This window comes from Lycorma delicatula, chromosome 4 (assembly GCF_047948215.1).
Source record: "Lycorma delicatula isolate Av1 chromosome 4, ASM4794821v1, whole genome shotgun sequence".
Lineage (NCBI taxonomy): Eukaryota > Metazoa > Arthropoda > Insecta > Hemiptera > Fulgoridae > Lycorma > Lycorma delicatula.
In genome coordinates this window covers 93,446,295-93,466,270 of record NC_134458.1, presented here as the reverse complement: position 1 = coordinate 93,466,270, position 19,976 = coordinate 93,446,295, and the positions used below count along the sequence as shown (strand labels likewise).

Sequence of the window (19,976 nt, the reverse complement as noted above, 5' to 3'; positions counted from 1 at the left end):
ACCGCCTTACGCTCTACTATGGAACTGTTGGACGCATATGTTCCATCCTTATAAAATGCAATAACTTCATCCACGTGATTTGAATCGTCAGACTGATTTTTGCAGGCAATTGCTGCAACTAATCGAAGAAACATCACGATCGCCGCATCATCTACTAATGTCCAATGAAGCACATTTCCATCAATGATTGAATTTTCAACAAGCAGAACTTCAAATATTGGGCTGGAGAGAACCCACACATGTTGTATGAAAAGTCGCTGCACAAAAAGTTAAGGTGTATGTTAGTGTATTTGAAGCGATTTGAGTCGTACTTTTTTGAGAATGCTAATGGTCAGTCTGTTATGGTCACATCAGATCAACACATGGTGTTGCAAATGTTTCTCCATAATGAACTTTGTCGGTGTTGTGTTGACAAACATGTGGTGTGGTTCCAACAGGATGGCACTACCACCCACACAGCACAAAAATCCATCGCAGTCATCCGAGAAATGATTTCCTCGCATGTCATCTGTTGTTTCAGAGACTTGCATGGCTTCCCTGCATGCCTAGTTTATCAGCATGCATCTTTTTCTTCGGGGGCCATTAAAGAGAAGTTTACGCCAATAGACTTCATACAGGAACTGGGAGATTTCATCCGAGCAGAAATTTATGGAATTCCAGTGGAACAGCTGATGAAAGTCATGGATGACGTGCAGAGATGTGGCCTTACCGCTAATGGCGGTCATTTGCGTGATGTTTTTTCTTCAAAATGTGAGTTGAAAACTAAATGCTTGTCGTTGTTCTTTACAATGGTGTACCTCAGTTTTTTCTTGCAACTGAAGTGTTCATTTTCAAATTTTAAATCGTCCAATTATGCTCCACTGCTCCACCTGCACTATGGCAAACCCAAAATCAAGTAAATACAGACAATAATTCTTCACTACCAATTAAATAATTTGACGAGTAATTTTTCAGAATTATATCTTTTAGTCAGTACAAAAGAAAATTTTGATAAATGAATTTTCAGGGTATTGTGGTCGACCAGAATAATCTCTTTTGTTATAGCTGAAATGTGATGTTACAAAAGCAATCTGCAAAATTTCACATCTCATCCTCTGTTGGGTGCACCTGAGAGAGAATTGTTCAGCCAAAAGAATCCAATATTTTGATCGGTCAAAATAATAGCATGTTGTGATCGTTGGGTATTAAGAGTTTTATTTAAAAACAGCAGTTTGAAGTTTATAGAAAAGTCAAAGAAATGAAATTAATATATAAGTTTGTCAAAACAAAAAACATGACTTATTGAAAAATAAGTAAATTATTGTTATGTTTTATGAAGCAAAAGAATGTAACAAACATAGAAACCGAGTTACATCAGGTTTACGTGTACCTCAGGATGTAATAAAATTCTTAAACTAAATGTTGATAATTAATATATATGTTGTATGTAAAATGATAATTAATACCCGATAGATACCTAATGTATAGGGATCCACTGATGCTATGCTACAGGTGAAAATGTAATTTTATAAATGCATACAGGACTAGACTTATAAGAATAAAATTATAATCAACAAAATTCAAAAACATACAATTTTTATTTTAAATTATTCATCACACAGGTTTAATTTACAGAAAAGGCACTATTACTCATATTTATTTAAATAAATAACGGATAAATTTATATATATGATAAATAATTCATGCCCTTACCCTCAATTACAAATTTACACCATACATTTAATAAATCCCGATGGAACAATTTAGGATGTTTAATTTAATCTTTATTCAGTATATACATTATTTTTAAATAAAAAAAAATAATCTATTTTACTTCTATATAGGAATAATTAACAAAAAACAATTATTATACTTTTCTTCTTTTCACTATGATGCTATGAAGCAATCAAATAGAGTAGTGGAGAAGAAATTAAAAATAGATACAATGTTTATTAAGAATATTTTTAACATAGGCGAGTTAATCAAACAAAAGTAATAGTGTTAAAGATAACTGATTTTTTTATGCGTAAATTAAAAATACTTTGATAAAACAAATTATGAGACAATTATATTGATTAAACAAAAGTTGATTTATTAGAAAAAAATCTCATAAAAGTTGCTTTTAAAAATGTTACATACAAAACAAAAGCCAAAATGTAAAACATATATGAATATAACGTGTAAAAATATAATATTATATCAAGAAATATTTTGTATTTGTATTTAAAGTATTTCATTATATAAAATTTATGATTTATTAAATAAGATAACTAAAAATAAATCATAAATTTTATAGGTTTCATGAGCACATGTTCGATCACATTTGTTTTAAAAATTAGAAATACAAAATACATTTCATTATATACAAAGCTACAAGTATAAATAATATTATACTTTATACAAGAAACTTAATTATGTTCCCTGCATAGACTTCATTTAGTTTTTTCTTTACAGAAACAATATGTACTATTTAAGAATGGAAGGAACTTTCTTCTGAAGGGATGTAAAATCAGGCCTGCAGTTACTATTTTAACTAATAACACTTTATTTTTTAAGTTATATGATAGTACACTGTTTAATAGAAAAAATTAGTCATATCTTTCATGTAATAAATAAAACTGTAAAAATGTATTAAACAAATTATCAAACTTTTGAATTTGTTGAAAGAACAGATTATTTTTTAATTGTGATAATAATTTTTCACTACTAGGTGAAATCTCAATGTAAATTCCTAATCTACCAAGAAGGCTGATAAGAGTTAATATTTTCTCGTATTCTGATTAATATTTCTAGCTGACATCAAAAAAATATTATGAGAAACTTTTCAGCCTAAGACATTCTTATATACATGCTGCGAATTTAGTTTAACTACTCGGTTTAGTATTAAACCAGTTTTACGTGAAAGTTTTTAAATCTATAAAACCATTCACATATTGTGAGATTAACAAACCTGTTGAAAAATTGATGGCATTTAAGAGAGATAATACATCCCACTGGGCAACTTGTATGTCTACCTACATAATTTTCTTATCTTAAATAAATTATTTCTAACAACTAATAGAGAGACATTTAAAATTAATAAATTTTCTCATTCAAAATGGTTATATACCATTTTCTGTTACTATGTATTTCTGTAATGTATTATTAATTAAGCATTTTTATTGATTATCACATTTAATTTCGTAAATCAACTGATGTTTTTGTTATTCAACATCTGAATCAACATTGAAAATGTTTAACTTTTAGAATCTACTGAGAATTCAAAACGATTTAAAACTTTAACAAACAGTAAATTTGCTTTTTACCTTTTCATATTATTAACAGTAAGAAATGCCGTAAGAAACCCCATTGTTTGTCTTAATACAATCATCTTAACGAGGTATTTTTCCCTCAAGCGGAACAAATTTCTCAACAAAGATATGTTTATACCATCTTTTTAGTAATCTCATCCACAGTATTTATGTCGAAACTTCTTTCTATCTGTCTTTGATACTGGCTTGAATATTAATCTAAATAGTAAGAAATAAATGCCTCTGTTACTAAAAATGTATAAATAAAAATCTATTTTTATTAATTCTGGAACATTAGGAATGAACATGTGAAACCTCAGTGATTCCTCATCACTGATTTAATAGTATTTAAATAAAAAAATGTTCCTAAATCTTTTTAAAGTTACCTTTATGTTAAAATTTGACTGAAGAAAAATTATGTGTAATATAATTTTCTTTGAGATTACCTTTAGTGCATTTTAAGATAACTTTAAAAATAAAACATTTTTAAGGCAAAATTTAAAACAAATTTATTGTAAGGCAATGACAGAAGAATGTATGTATTTGAAAAAAATTCCATTTGTTTGGCAGTATTCAGTTTTTATGCTTAAAATATTTTTCACATAATTCGAGATATATATATATATATATATATATAATTTACGTACTATAATTAGACATATATACAATATTTATATAACAAAGTGCAACTGATAAACACTCTGTTACTGTAAAAATTAAAAAAAAATAAAATCACTATTTTATCATAATAGATTTGTGCTGTGCACAATTTTACATGTGATATAATAATCTACTACCATAAGTATTGTAATAGTCAATAAAATTCAATTTTTAACAAGCCAGATTTCAGGAACGGGTGGACAAGACAGGATGATGGGCTTTCAAATGTTTATTCATATATTGAAATTTTGAGACATAAACTTAAGTAAAGTTATTACTACTAATAATAATATTTCATGTAAAACAGTAATGAGAAAATTATATTATAATAAATAAAACCATTTATTTTTCGACTCGTGTCTTCACTAGATATTTTCCCTAGGGGCCCACAATTTTTGGATTCAGTCCTGACCTAATGAACATACAATCTGGCACATTACACAAAAATAAAAGAGGATGAAGTATATGTTGTTACTTTAACCAAAAATAGAAAAAATATACATTATTTGTATACTTGGTAAAAAATATACTTACTAGTGTGATATTTAATAAGAATGGGTGGGGGTTATGTGGGGAGCTCTTTTTGGTAAAATTTGGTACAAAGTTGTTTTGCTTTGAAAATTAGAAACAGTCAAAACAATTTATATAGTAGTAGAAAAGTGTCAAGTTATCCCTGTTAAAAAACCTACTTTACAGAATATATTGCAAGGGTGAGGTACATGGTGGGCAACAGCAGCCAATAAATCAGCTTTGCAAATCACAATTTTGAATGGTATATGTCTGTATACTATATGGAATATTATAAAATGTGTAAAATATATTCATGCATAATATTATGTATTAATATATATAATATTAGGAACATAATATTATTAAATAATATTTTATTAGCTACTATACATTACCACAATCATATCCACAAACAATTCGTACTTCCTAACTTCCTAAAATCAAATTCTTTAAAGAATGTGATCAGGCAAGATATGTAACATAGCATCAGCCCACCTACATAACATCAGTTCCCATACTTCCCTCGAGCAATCTTGCAGTAGCACCAGTTGATCTGATTATCCTTTACTCTTCACACAACACGCAATCTTTGCTTTATCTTAATAAGCAAAGCAAATTTCAAAATAAAATTTAGATAAATATAATTAAAATAAAGACATAAATGATTCTTAGAAGGATAAAATATTAAACCTACAAGTAACAATTTTTTTTTTTATTACTGATAGTTTTATTTTCATTAACAAACTTAATTTTGACTGACTGACTATTTGATTCTATATACATTATATATAAATATATATATTATGAAAATTACAATTTTTTTCACACATTTAATTTATTCTTTACATGAGTAATATTTACATAACTACAGTTTTTAAAAGCAGTGTTTGTTCTTTTTCACAGAGTTAAAAATTATCTTTTAACTAATGACAAAAGTAAATTTTAAATTAAATTCACCGCTTACATGAAAAGATTACAATTGAATGAAATTAAAAGTTACAATAATGATAAATTTTTCTGACAAATTTAAAAATAATTCCATTAATCAGCTCTTCTGAAAATAATTTATGAACTGTCCTTGGAAATAAAATGCAGTTATCAAACACATAGTTCTCTTATTAAATTCCACAAATGTACTGTGAACAAACTGTATACAGACTTTTTCTGGCACGAAGCTAGAAACAACAGGTTCACTTGTCAACAATTCTAACATAAAAATTTAGTTTTACTACAACGTATTATGCCATTATTCCATAGCAAAAACTACTATTTATTGCTTTATGTTACAATTTCTAACATTTTATGCTATTAGAAAAGAGATATAACTGGACAAACTGATAACATACATAATTGACATTCCACTTATTTTCGTGAATTTATTCCCAGAAGTGTGTGCATGTAAATTTTACCGTTTACTATAATAAATGATATAAAGAGATTTCGGTTGTAATCGCTTAAAATCATATGATTAAATATACAACAATTCAATTGATAAAAGTAAAAATAGAAATAGAATATTTATAATCACAATAATTTTTATATTGTATACAAAAATGCAAATATAAAAAGATTTTTTTTAAATGTTAAATTGAATAACTTTATGTTCAACATACCACTATAACAGGTAACAGTTGTTAAAGCATTTATATTAAACCTATTTATAATTGTGTTAATGTAATAGTAGTTTGATATTAAAATACTATGCAAATTTATAATAGCAGTGAAGAAATACTAGAATCTAGCAAGATTAAAAAACGTTTATACAATACAAAATATATTACGGCACTTTGGTCTGAAGTAAAATCATAGTTTAATCTATTCTATATTATATACAAAATTTTTAAAAGAGTTACTTATTCAATTTTTCTTAGAGAATTTTACAATATTACTCAGTTAAATACGAAAATAAGTGTATAATTTCAACTTAATTTCAAACTTACAGCATTAAACTGTTACTGTAATATTATTACAGGTAGTAACTGGAATTTGCCAAAAACATTAATCACAAATGATTACAATATTAGATCGGTTTGGTGTTTATTTATTAAACACAAATTTCTTTCTGTTAATATAATGGGGAAAACAACATTTAATTTTTAAACGTGTAGAATATACAATTAAAAGTGTAAAATCCACTAAAAAACTGATAAACACTGCTGATTAGTATTATTAATTTTTTGTCTTTATATAAAACTGGTATTTTAAAATAAATTTTTATATATAAATTCTTAAAAATAATCCCCATTTCCCAGCCCAATCTAAATCATATAATTATTTACACTATATACGTACACATTTATAAACTGAATATTTATAAATATATGCATATATTGATAAATTAAAAAAAAAATAAATAAATAAAACCAATTTTGTATAAAAGGAGCATGCTTAAATTGTGGCTACCTTACAAAACTGGAGTACTTGAAAATTCACTTAGGTTTGGTACAACTGATCTGTTCTTAACTAAAAATTCTTTGTGTACAGGATGTATTTATTATACTAAAACTAGGATATATATTTTATCATCCTTCTGATGGAGTCTGCTGCGGTGGTTCTTCATTCTGATTAGCTACAGACGATTCTAAATGAGAAAGAATTCGAACCGCTTCAATTTTTCTATGCGTTGGTAGAGTTTGGAACATTTCTACAAGTGCATCCATTGCAACATCAGGTGAAACCTGTAAATAAATGAAACACTTGTAAACAGCATCACAAAAAAATATACATATATATTATTTTACTAAAATTAATCTTTTTAAGATTCATATTATACCTCTATACTGTTAAATTATATCTAAATTCTATTAAATAATTACCTACTACAGAATATTGAGAAAGACCTATCTTACCTTAATTTTTCAAGAGGGTACTTTTGTGTGATCCGCATCCTCAGTCATGATTGAAATAATTCCATTATTGCATAATAAAGATTTAAAAATAAAAATAATGATAATTGTGTATTAATTTAATACACAAATAATAATTTAATTTTGCTGCTATCTGTAGCAGCTTTTATACGACTGTCTCCCTCAAACACGGTTATATCACTTATATAGTGATATATAGATGTTTATATATTTATATTATGTTATAATGAATAATATTTATAGAAAACAAATATCAAAATGTTATTGTGTTTTGATAGTTGTTTTATATAAATATTATTAATTAAAGTAGTTAAAAAAAGGAAAGAAAATACATACATACAACATACAACAACAATAACAAATAAAATAAAATTTCAACAACAAATAAATTTTCAATTTGAGACTGTCAGATGATGTCTGAGGGAGACGGTCTTATAAAAGCTGCTACAGGTAGCAGCACTCGTGTAAATTAGTACACAATTTTCATTATTTTTGAATTTTTATTATGCAATAATGAAATTATTTCAATCATGACAGAGGATGTGATATCCCGCGAAAGTACTTTCATGAAAAATTAAGGAAAGATATGTCTTATCTCAATATTCTGCACCAGATGGTTTATTTAATAGATGGTTAATGGTTTATGTAACACCAATAATCGATTTTCGTGGTATCCTGCATCAACAGTTGTTATTCAGTTCTATAATTACATCAAAATCAATTTGAAACGTTGTATTTTCCTTTGTTCATATCATTGTTACCAACCATCATAATTTATTAAATTTTTAATTACATCATCCTCTTCAAATGTGATTTGGTGGGTCATCATTTTATATATTTTTTTAAATTTATATATGTAATATTTTTCAAGTATATTCATTTTTTTATCGTTATAACAAACTCCCAAAATCTGTAAATTATTTTTGCAGTCAGTAATACCATTAATTATTGCTTTTTGTTTTATTTCATCTATTTCTTTTTTGAGTTTATTTTTATTGTTTTTTGTATAATGAATAGCTCTAAATATCAGGTTTTTATAAGTAATAATTTTTGTGACCATGGGCGATTAGAATTGAAATGTATTGTAATACTATATGTTATGGGTTTCTCAATAAAAAAATAATTTTTACAAAAACATGATTTACTTTCAGTGTAAAATTGGTGATCAGGATAAGACGTGGGCTCCTCATAAAGTATGCACTAATTATTCTGTACATTTAAGAGGATGGCTGAAAGTTACACGGAAGGTTTTGCCATTTGGTGTACCTATGGTTTGGCGTAAACCAAAGGATCATGTAACCTATTGTTACTTTTGTTTAAGAAGTGTCTGGGATTTCTGAAAGATCTAAAGATACTGTAAAATATCCTTCATTACAATCTGCAATCAGGGCTATACCTCACAGTGAAATTATTCTAGTTTCTGAGCCACCTGTGAATGTATGTTTCGAAAACAGCGATGAAGAATCAGGCAGTACTGAAAAAGACAAAAATGATTTTGATTTTGAATTATCTTCCAATAACCCACATCTTATATCACAAGGTGAATTAAATGACTTGGTTAGGGATTTAAATTTATCAAAAAATCAAGCTGAACTGTTAGGATTAAGACTGCAATGTTGGAATTTACTTCAAAAAAATATAAAAACTTTGGGCTTTCGAAACTGACAAAAAGTACTTTCTCAGTACTTTATTGATGAAAATAATTTGGTTTATTGCACAAATACTGATGAGCTTATGTTGCACTTAGGACATGTTCATAAACCTGAGGACTGGCGCCTTTACATAGATTCGTCCAAGTATAGTTTAAAAGTGGTACTACTACACAACAGTAACAAAAATCCTTTGATACCAATCACTTATGGTATTAATTTGAAATTGACATACGATGTGATGAAAGACATTCTTGAAAAAATAAATTATAAAAAACATACCTGGAACATATGTGGCGATTTGAAAGTTATAGCAATTTTTTTAGGCATGCAGTTAGGCTATACTAAGTACATGTGTTTTCTTTGCGAATGGGACGGTCGAGCTAGGGATAAACATTACGTTATCAAAGAGTGGAAGAAATGAGCCCTTACTTGAATCCAAAAGAATTTTTTTTATCCCCTCTCCATATCAAGCTAGAACTAATGAAAAATTTTGTAAAAGCAATAAAGGATAGTCCTGTGTTTTTATACATCAGGCAGAAATTTTCGAATGTAAGTGAAGGGAGTATTAAAGAAGGAATATTTGTTGGCCTTCAAATAAGAAAGTTGGTCAAAGATGATGTAGAAAGTGCAGCCTGGGTTTCATTTAAAGAAATTTGTAAAAATTTTCTCGGCAAACAAAAATCCGGCAATTATCATGATACTGTTAATCAACTTCTTGCTTCATACAGAGCTAATATGTAATATGTCTATGTATGTAATATGTCTTTGAAAATAAATTTCCTCCACTCACATCTGAATTTTTCCCAGACAACCTCGGAGACATAAGTGACGAATACAGTGAATGTTTCCACCAAGACATTTCGATGATGAAAAGCTGCCATAAAGGGAGATGGAATACTAACATGCTAGCCGATTACTGTTGGACATTAATTCGGGACGTGCCTGAGGCTATTTATAAAAGAAAAGTATCAGCAAAATCATTCTAACACAAGTATGGCCATGCAAAACTATAAATTTTACAGATTTTAACTAAATTTTCCCTTAATTTTTTTGAAGTACAATTTATTTAAAATTAAGAGTGATAAAATTTATATTTACAAATCTGTAATATATGCAAAAAATCAACTCAAGAAATGGTATCACACTTAGAGAAACAATAAAAAAACGTTTTTTTTACTTTGTCTATTAGTGTAATCAATTTTAGCAGAATCCCACCCAGTATGGGGAGTGGAGTTGCTAATTTAAGTTTACTTCTGTTTACAGTGTTTTGATAGTTAAGTGAATTTAATGAGATGGTTAATATTGAATTTAATCTGCACAGTGATCAGCACACAGTATGTTGAAGAATTATTTGAGTTTTCAAAAAATTATACATACACATATACACACAATTATTACAAAACAAATAAACTTAAGTGGCAAGAGAACTGCATGTGTGGTTACTATAGAGGTAACTTGAATATTTAATATTTTATACTGTGTAAAATCTTTTCTCATTAAATGAACATATGCACATATATGTGGTAAACTAAACTACAATATTATTTATAAAATGAACTACAGTATTATTTGAAATAGAAAATAAAAATATTTTCAGTGTGGGGCTAAAGTAACTATGTCAACATAGATGTGTTTTGTAGTGATCTGATGCAAGCCAGTGTAATATTTAAATATTTAATAAATTATCATAAAGCATCATACATACCTCTAAAGCTGATTTAACTTGCTGTATTACAGCATCTCTTTCTATACATCTGATATTGTTTGCAACAATTGAATTATCTCCAGCAGAGATTTGTTCAGAGAGCCATGATACAACTGCTTCATTGTTTTCCCATAAATATGCCTGCAAAAATGAAATTAACAAGATGATTAAGATAATAGTACGATAAAAAGCATTAAAATGTGTTTTTTTTCTATTATCTATCTATCTATATATATATATATATAAAAACAAGCGACTAATTCATAATCAATGCCCAGTAACAACTGCTGAAGATAAATTAATGAAAATTTGTATATAAACGTTCTTTTGGTGTAAGTGTACACTAAGAAAGGATTTCTGAAATTCTAAGTTTAAAGAGTTAAACATTGTAAGTAACAATGAAATTTACAATTTTTTTGAATTTCACGGTAACAAATGAAGATATCAATTTGATTTTTGGTGTGTGTAGTCTTCATGTGAATAACTAAAAACCAATTTCTAGAATTTTTATATTCAGAGGTTTTTAAAGGGTTAAAATAGAGTAACATAAAATTTTACTATTTCTTTTATTTTCCTGTGAAAAATAAAGATATCAACTTGATTTTTAGTATGTGAAATATTCATATGAATATCTTTTAAAAACAAATTTATAGATTTTTGAAATTCCACCTTGAAAGGTGTGAAGAAAGGTAAAAAAAAGTCTCAATCATTGCAAATTTTCACTCATTTTGGGGTTGGAAACTTAAGATAAATATCTAAAAATCATTTTTGGGTTTTTAAATTTTAATATTTTAAGTAAAAAAATTCTTATCTGCATTTTTGCCATTTTATGCTACCGCTATTGTATCAGTATTTATGAATTTGGTAACATTGTGGTGGTAATATATGTTTGTTATTCTGATTATGTATTTTGCGAGAGAAGCTGCAAGGGGAAATCTAAACCAATTAAATGAGTCCTGTACTGACAAAACTGTTGCTCTGAAGAAATTACAATACATTGATAGTTTTTATCAACTGAAAAGGATTTAATTTTTATTTATCATTACTATTCTCACAATCATGAGTTTAATGAACTCAGGGGGTTCAGAGAGGAAAGCCAACTGACTGGGACAGGAAATGCAAGTAATCATACAGTATATATATATGAGCTGTAATGTATGTGCTCATATGCTGTAATGTATATAAGCTGTAATGTATGTACAGCTCATATAATGAGCTGTATATATAAAAGCTGCAATGGGATGCTAATATATATATATATATATATATATATATATATATATATATATATATATATAATGCTAATATATGTATACATACATACAAGGTCTGGAATACACAGAATTTTAGTTTTTCTTAAAAAATTGTTATTTATTTATCAATATTGATTTTGCCACCTTCACAGTACTTCCCTTCAGATAATACCCCCTATTCAAATGCCCCTTCACTGACATTTGTGCCAGTGCTTTTTCCAATCTTTGATGCACCTCCTGAAATACAATTTTCAGTACAGGATTTAGCTCCTTCAGCGATTCTGTCTTTATTTCCTCAATGTTGGCACAACATCATCCTTTCATGGTTCTTTTCAGCTTGGGGAACAGGAAAATGTCACAGGGAGTCGCGTCTGGTGAATATGGAGACTGAGGCATCAAAACAGTGTTGCTTTTTTGGCCAAAAATCCACAAACAAGCAGTGAAGTGTGAGCAGGTACATTATTGTGGTGCAATTGCTGTGAATTTTTTTTTGCCAAAAGTGCACGGGTTTTCTTTGGATTGTTTCATGCAAACAGTGTAGGACTTCCACCTAGTACTCGTTATTGACCATATGACCTGGTGGCACGAACTCATGACACACTAAGCCATTGAAATCGAAGAACACAGACAGTGATCAGAACCTTCATATTCGATCGAACTTGACAAGTTTTTTCAGTCTTGGCTCTTCAGGAAGCACCCATTGGGATAACTAGACCTTAGTTTTGAAGTCATACCCATGCACCCATGTTTTATTACTAGTTACATTTGTTTCACCATTGTGAGCAATTCTGGATCATTGCTCACTTTATTTAGCACCTCCTGGGCAATGTTCATTCGATACTGCTTTTGGTCAAAATTCAACAATTTTGAAACAAACTTTGCTGCCACTAGTTTCATGCCCAAAACATCCAAAAAAATTGCTTGGCATGAGCCAAATGATATGCCAACATCATCAGCAACTTCTCAGATAGTGATTCAACGATTGTCCACAATTATTTTCTTCACTTCTTTGATGTAATTGGTTGTTGATGTGCTGGGATATCCAGGGCAATTGTAATTTCAACATCTTCACGGCCCTCTTGGGAACGTTTATACCACTTGTAATTGCTTGTTTTATTCATAGAAGAATCTCCTAAAGCAACATTCAACATTTTCAATGCAGTGCTGCACTTTATTCCATTCTTAAAGCAAACTTTAATATAAATTTTTTGTTCCATTTTTTCCACAAGTTAAAAATTACCAACCACACCAAAACATATTTAACCTTTTCGACAGCAAACCATAAAATAAGCATTCAATTTGGCTACCAATGTAAATATAAATTAGAGACAAGTGTACCAACACAAAAAAAAATTGTGACAATTCAACTTATACAGCACGGAAAAATTAAAAATTCCACCTATTTTTTGATCAAACCTCATTTATATTATGTCCAGCAGTATATAATTAAATGGGAAAACATTTGAAAAATATAAGTTTACATAATCTGTCATTAATAATTACCCCAACGAATATTAAAATGCTGAAGTCAAATTTTTACGGTTAATATTTCTACTCTACAGCAAAAGGAAATATGCTTAGAAATATTTAAAATTAAAAGACTTGCACTGTTTTTTTTTTTTTTTTAGACTAATCCAAAAATATTACTATTAATCAATTACCAACCATTATTTTCCTAACCTTATGTTAAAAATCATTATTGTATAACTATAATAGACTCAAAATTATAATTCAGAATATTTTTTATAAGCCCCTTCTCATGGATTGATATGTAGAGTATGGATTTATACTCAACAACTACTTTATTATGTAGTGCTGTAAATTACAGATTATCAAATCATCTTTGACAAAACATGACATATAAAAGGCTGCAGTAACAACACATTTCTTATATTAATTTTAAAAATAAGCAAAAACAGTGAAAAAAATTAAAATTATAAAAATCTAAAGTAACTCTGATCATTCTCTGTAACAGATACGATGTTCTTGAAAAATGAAATATAAATTTCAATATTTTCATTACAAACTGTTAAGAAATGATATGATTTATAAACTCGTATTAAGAAAAGTACGTAATGAAAAAAAGATGTTAAATTTGATCTGCTATCAGTGTAGCATAATTATGTAAGAAGCAATATACATAAATTTAATATACATAATTAAATTAAAAACAGGATGTTACCAAAATAAAATGTAATAGAAAAACAACTTTTAATTCTAAAAATTTAGGATATTTTCATAAAACAGTAAAGAAACAGCCACTTTTCATAATTTTCCACAAAAAGCAGTAAAGTTTGAAAATTTGTTTACAGCTATCTCTATACAATAGTTTAGACGGATAAAAAAATTAATCTTGGCTTCTAATTCTAAAACAAATTTCTGAATTCTGTATACGTGAAAAGACTTTCAACATTTACAATATAAAAGTTGAAAGACTTACAATCCATTATTATAAAAACTTAGTTACCGTTTGTCATTTGAAAAAATTAGTTCATATTTGTAAATAATAGACTTACTACTGTTGTTCCTTTATCTTCAACAAACCACCGTCTCAGCATCGCTTCAGCTTGTCCATCACTAAGGTTTGGTTGTGATTTAATAATTTCACGTTTAATTTGGTTTTCGAGCAGGAGACGTTTCAATCTCCAGTGTAGTATGCACCTTGATTTGCGCCATGGAACGATTTCCTAAAACACAAATAAAAAATGATAACATATCACAAAATATTAAATGGAAAATAATATTCTTTCCTGAATGTATGGACCGCTGACCATAAAAATGAAGTTTGATATTGATATCAATGCATATATAATATCGATTACTAATATCCATATTTATAACTGAACTACCAAAGCAATAATTAAATAGAGCTAGCCAGTTGAGAGGTCCTTAGATTCTTATAATCCTTAGATCAACATAAACCTTAATATTATAATTTACACATAACTGGAAGTCCAACCAGATCTCCTTTGGTTTTCTGGGTCTCCTGATTTCACTCACAATTTTTTTCTCTGTGGGCTTTTGAAAAATATTTTATTAATAATTCTCATATTAGTGAAGATTAACATAAAAAATAAAACTGAAAACATTACAAAAGGTATCCACAAATATAACTAACTGAAAGCTTGTCTAGTGCTAGGTGGTGCAGTTTTATAGCAATTGTTATAAAATTCTGCTCTAAAAATTAAAAGTAGTTTTTAAAATTAAATCTAATTAAATTAAAGACATGTTTTATGATTTCTTGATTTGCTCAGTATTTTTTGGGTTATGTATCTTTTAGATTTCTTGGATTAAAAAAAAATCATAATCTGATATCAGACTGATCAGTAACAAAAGTTTTTTTTTTTTTTTTTTACAAAAAATATCATGTGACATAATAATGAAGGATATGCAACTAATGCTGTCTATCAATTGATAAGTTCTGTTCAATTATTTTATTTGGTGGTCTTTTAGTATAATTTTTTTTGTTTCATAAAGGTTTAAAAAATGTATTGAACAACTTTTAACAGGATTTCTAAATGATCTTAAAAAATTAATGAAATGTCACATCAAAAAATATCAAGCCTATAACAGGGATCAAACCTGGGAAATAAAACTAGAAAAAATACAATTTAAAATGTGAAATAAAATACTAACATTAATAGCACCCTTTTTGTGCATTCGTTCAGGTGTATCGTGAAGATCTGCAAAGTGTACAGCGACTTGATGGTACATAGGAGTAAGGAACTTCTCACGTTCTGCAATTTTCAGTTCTATTGCAGCACGGGCTTCTTCACTCACTTCTGACTGTAGCTGACTTTTTAACCGATGAATAACAGGATCTATTCTATGCATTACTTTCACCATATCTTTCATTCTGAATTTGATCTCGACTATACCTTCAGGTTCAAGAACACCACCTCTGCAAATAAATAATGAATGTATAAAAAAATGTTAATTAAATAAATATTTCACTACTAATTTAGTTACAGCAAAAAAAACACCATCAGAAAAAGTCTGATTTTAGGTTTAATCTTTTAAAACATTACCGTGAAAAAGGTTTTTGTAAATAACAAACTTTCACTACAAAATATTCAAAAAATTTACATGACTTTTTCAAGTTATCAATTTCTAATTTCCCTTACAAGTCGCTTTATCAGTTTGTTTTTAGACAATTCTTGGGTTATTCAGTGACGTGGGTTTATCTTCCAGTTTAAATACAGAACAATATAATGCTATAATGCACTGAAATCTGCATATTGTAGCGAGAGTTTTTATTTTTATTATCACAAAATACCATTTTAAAGTTCATAATAACCTTTTATGACAAGGAAAAATAGGGTAGGACTAGCCAAAAATGCTGTTTATGTATCTTAAATCAACCAGTAGATGGTCATTCCCTTCTACACCTTATCCCTTTTTTAAACCTACAAGTATTATTTCTTTGTATTATGGATTGCTTTGCCATAATTTCAACCGCTAGAGCTTGATGAAGATACCTATTCAAATCTCATATCTTTATGTAATATAATTTAAGTGATATGAGCTTTATTTTTTGACATAACAAGAACTAATTAAAAGGTGATAAAATTTTTGGTAAGTCCATTAATTTTACAGGGCAGTTTTAGGAAATTTTAGGTAGCACTAGTTACCAAAAAAATCTTGGATTTAAAACATTTTACTTGTAACCACCTTAAAAGTCTTATCTTTCATACATTACATAACAAGAACATTTCTGTATATCTACATCTTACTCCAAATTTTCTGAACATTTTTTGGCTATATCTTTTTCATTGCCAAAAATTTGATAATTTCAACATTATAATAATTTTTTTGTATTCCTGATGTAGTTCTCAATACTGCAATAAGATATTTAATCTGAGGATAATCTCATATTATAAACAAATCATGTGTACAAAAATTTTTATTAATGCATCCATAAAAATTCTTAAAATGTGACCTGACTACTGACTCTTTAACTTAATATTTATAATAATCTAGTTTGGTTTATTTTAATGAAATAGAAAGGAAATTAATTACCTTGACTCAGGGTCAGCATACATCTCCATATGTCGAGAGTTAATAGTAGGATCGACAACAGCCCATGCTCCACCACGCAATTCACCATTCGGTGGAATGTACACAAATATTGGTTGTGTATATTCTCTTAAAGCATCAACGATATAAGCACCAAATTTCATTACTTGTTCATACATATCTGGAAAACAATAAACCTACTTTAAAATCTACTTAAGCTTTTTTTAAACTCTCTTTACGTTCTTAGTTATATCTTTAGAGTTATGGGAATCACAATTATGAAAAGTATTTATATCATAATTAAAAATTAAATATACTTAAATTATTACTTTATTTTAATTAATTTATAATTATTTGTAGTAAATTAATGAAGAATCTTATTCGATTCATTTAATTAACTTTTGCTGAATCTCCTGTAAGTAATTACATTAATTATGTTTTAGACTATGTTTACTACAATAAACAAAAATTCTAATATCATTTTTTAAATACACTAACCTCTAAAGGGGCTGTCAGTTAATTCAAGGAGCTGTTTATAAACAGGACAATCTTTAAAAATGAAAAAGGAATTGCTAAACTAAAGAAAATTTACTTCAATTATTTAGAGCACCATAAAGTAAAAAGAACTATTTGCTGATGCAAAAAGGAGCATAAACCTGTGTTGAAACCAAAATTCATTATAATTTTTTTACGTTTATAGAACAACCTATATATACTGCATAAGGGATATTATTTGGTTAATGTTTTTTAACATTTATCATTAAATTATCAATTTAAAATAGACTACATTTACTGTAAAACATACAAATACATTATTAGTCATGAGAAGCATACCAGGTGCCTGAGAATTATCTGAATAATTCTGATGTCTTATTAGAAAAAAAGTAATAGCCCTATTAATGAATGGTTGGGTTCTCTTTAACAGGTAAATCATAAAGTTTCCCTCGGTAAAGACTAGAGAGCACTATAATTGCATACATAACTGCGTATATCAGTTGCCATTAATCCACAGATGAAAGCACAAGGTGTAGAATGGTTTATTGAAACAAAATTTGATGCAATTTTAGAACAGTGTATACTTAGAGCCACTCCTAGAACAAATGTTTGCTCGTGGTATGATAAATTTAAAGAAACTGGCAGTGTTGTACATGAGAAAGGTGCAGGTAGGCTTAGATCAGATGAAAAAATGCTTATTATTTGTCAGTCTTTTGTTTGCAGCCCTGGGAAGTCAACTCAGAGTGCAGCGTGTGAATTAAATCTTCTGTGATCTACCATTCACAATATTTTGAAAAACAGTTAAAACTGCATCCTCATAAATTACAAATACAGCAGCACATTTCTACAAGATCACACTGCTAGAAAGGAATTGCTGCAAAAACGATTGAAAGAATTGAAAATGATGATTGTTGCCTTAAAAAAGTTATGTTCTCAGATGAGGCTACATTTCACGTGTTTGGAAAAGTGAATGCTAGAACGTTTGAATATGGGGATCAGAGAACCCACATGTTATTACACTTGACCATATTACAGGTAGCCGAAAATTAATGTTGGGTGCAGACTGCTTCACTATCAAGTGATTGGATCTTTTTTTTCTTTGCGGAAACTGCAGTTAATGTGAATATTTATATGGACTCATTAGAAAGGTTTGTTTAGCCTCACCTTGAAGAGTTACAACCCAAAATCATATTCCAACTAGATGGAGCGCCACCACACTGGGGTTTATTAGTGTGTGAATCCCTCATCAACACATTCCTATATTGCTGAATTGGATGTGATGGACCGATCACTTGGCCATCTCAATTACCAGAGTCAATTAACACCATGTGATTTTTTCCTATGTGGTTTCATCAAAGATAATGTACACAAAACTCATGTAGTGAATATTGATGACCTTAAGGAGAGGATTGTGTTAATACATTCTAACTATATGTTAATATAAGATATAATATAAGGATAAGTTACAAGAAACATGGCATGAAATTGATTACTGGTTGGATATTTTGCAAATTACTAATGGTACACAAATTGAATGTCTTTGATAACAGGCAAAAAAAAAAAAATTCAGTTTTAATTTTTCTAAATTCATACAACCCATTTTTGTATCTTAATAAATAAATTTAATTTACTTAATATCAAAGTTGTTTAGATAATTCTCAGACACCCGGTATAATCAATAAGAGATAATAATATATAGAGTAGACTTTATATAAAGAGATCAATAATATATAATCATAAAAAACATTTATGCTTATAATATTGCATATGAATTATTTTCATTTACTAGCCATTTTTGTCTTTTACCATGAAAAGAGAGATTAGCTGAAAATGCTATTCAACCTGATATATTCGATAAAAATGTGGAAATGTCATTAAACGTGATACCACTTTTTGAAAATAAATGGTAAAACCTCAAATGCAACATGAATGAAAACTAGCAGAAGAATTTGGGAAAATGGAAAGAAAAAATAAAAAACCTAAAATAAAAATTAGAATCATAATGAAGAGGATTCTGGAAATTATAATTCCGCATTCGATATTTCTATATGTTAACAATATTCTAACTATTAAAAAAAAAATTATTCAATAATTTTTAAACTTCTTTCATAATTTAAAATATATTTCACATCAAACAAAATGTGATGGTTATACAGTATATATTTTCCTATCTTTGTTTCTAAATTTGAATAATAGCTGGCATTCTTATTGGACCAAATTTCTGTTCCAAGTAACAAAATTATACTGTAATATAATTATTTGAAGAAAAAAGATTTCTAAAATTAAATGTTAAAATAAAAGACCTAATCACAGAATATATAAGAAGTGTTTAAAAAAATAAACAATTATTTTATTTCATCATGTTTATTATTTTTTCCTTCATGTTATCTTCCTGTTATTGCTGTTAATAAGTGAACTATGGCGTTATTGTATTCCATCATGGAAATGTAGGAAAATTAGGGAAGGAGTAGTACGTTAAGAATAAGATACAAATAAAGGTTTGATTGTTTATAAGTAGCTTATCAGATATTACATGTGATTTATTATAT

General features: G+C 28.0%; 1 protein-coding gene across 9 annotated transcripts in view; it reads right to left on the bottom strand.

Moving 5' to 3' along the window:
* Positions 1–1,558: 1,558 nt before the first annotated feature.
* The window catches only part of ACC (acetyl-CoA carboxylase), a 390,006-nt gene continuing 371,588 nt past the window's right edge, over positions 1,559–19,976 (bottom strand). For all 9 annotated transcript variants that reach the window (XM_075363681.1, XM_075363682.1, XM_075363677.1 and 6 more), the window contains 5 exons: positions 16,936–17,113; positions 15,553–15,817; positions 14,433–14,603; positions 10,664–10,804; positions 1,559–7,117 (listed from right to left, as the gene is read on the bottom strand). In XM_075363681.1, coding sequence (XP_075219796.1) covers positions 6,962–7,117; positions 10,664–10,804; positions 14,433–14,603; positions 15,553–15,817; positions 16,936–17,113 — 911 coding nt within the window. In that variant the 3' untranslated portion in view covers positions 1,559–6,961. The remainder of the gene's footprint in view (positions 7,118–10,663; positions 10,805–14,432; positions 14,604–15,552; positions 15,818–16,935; positions 17,114–19,976) is intronic.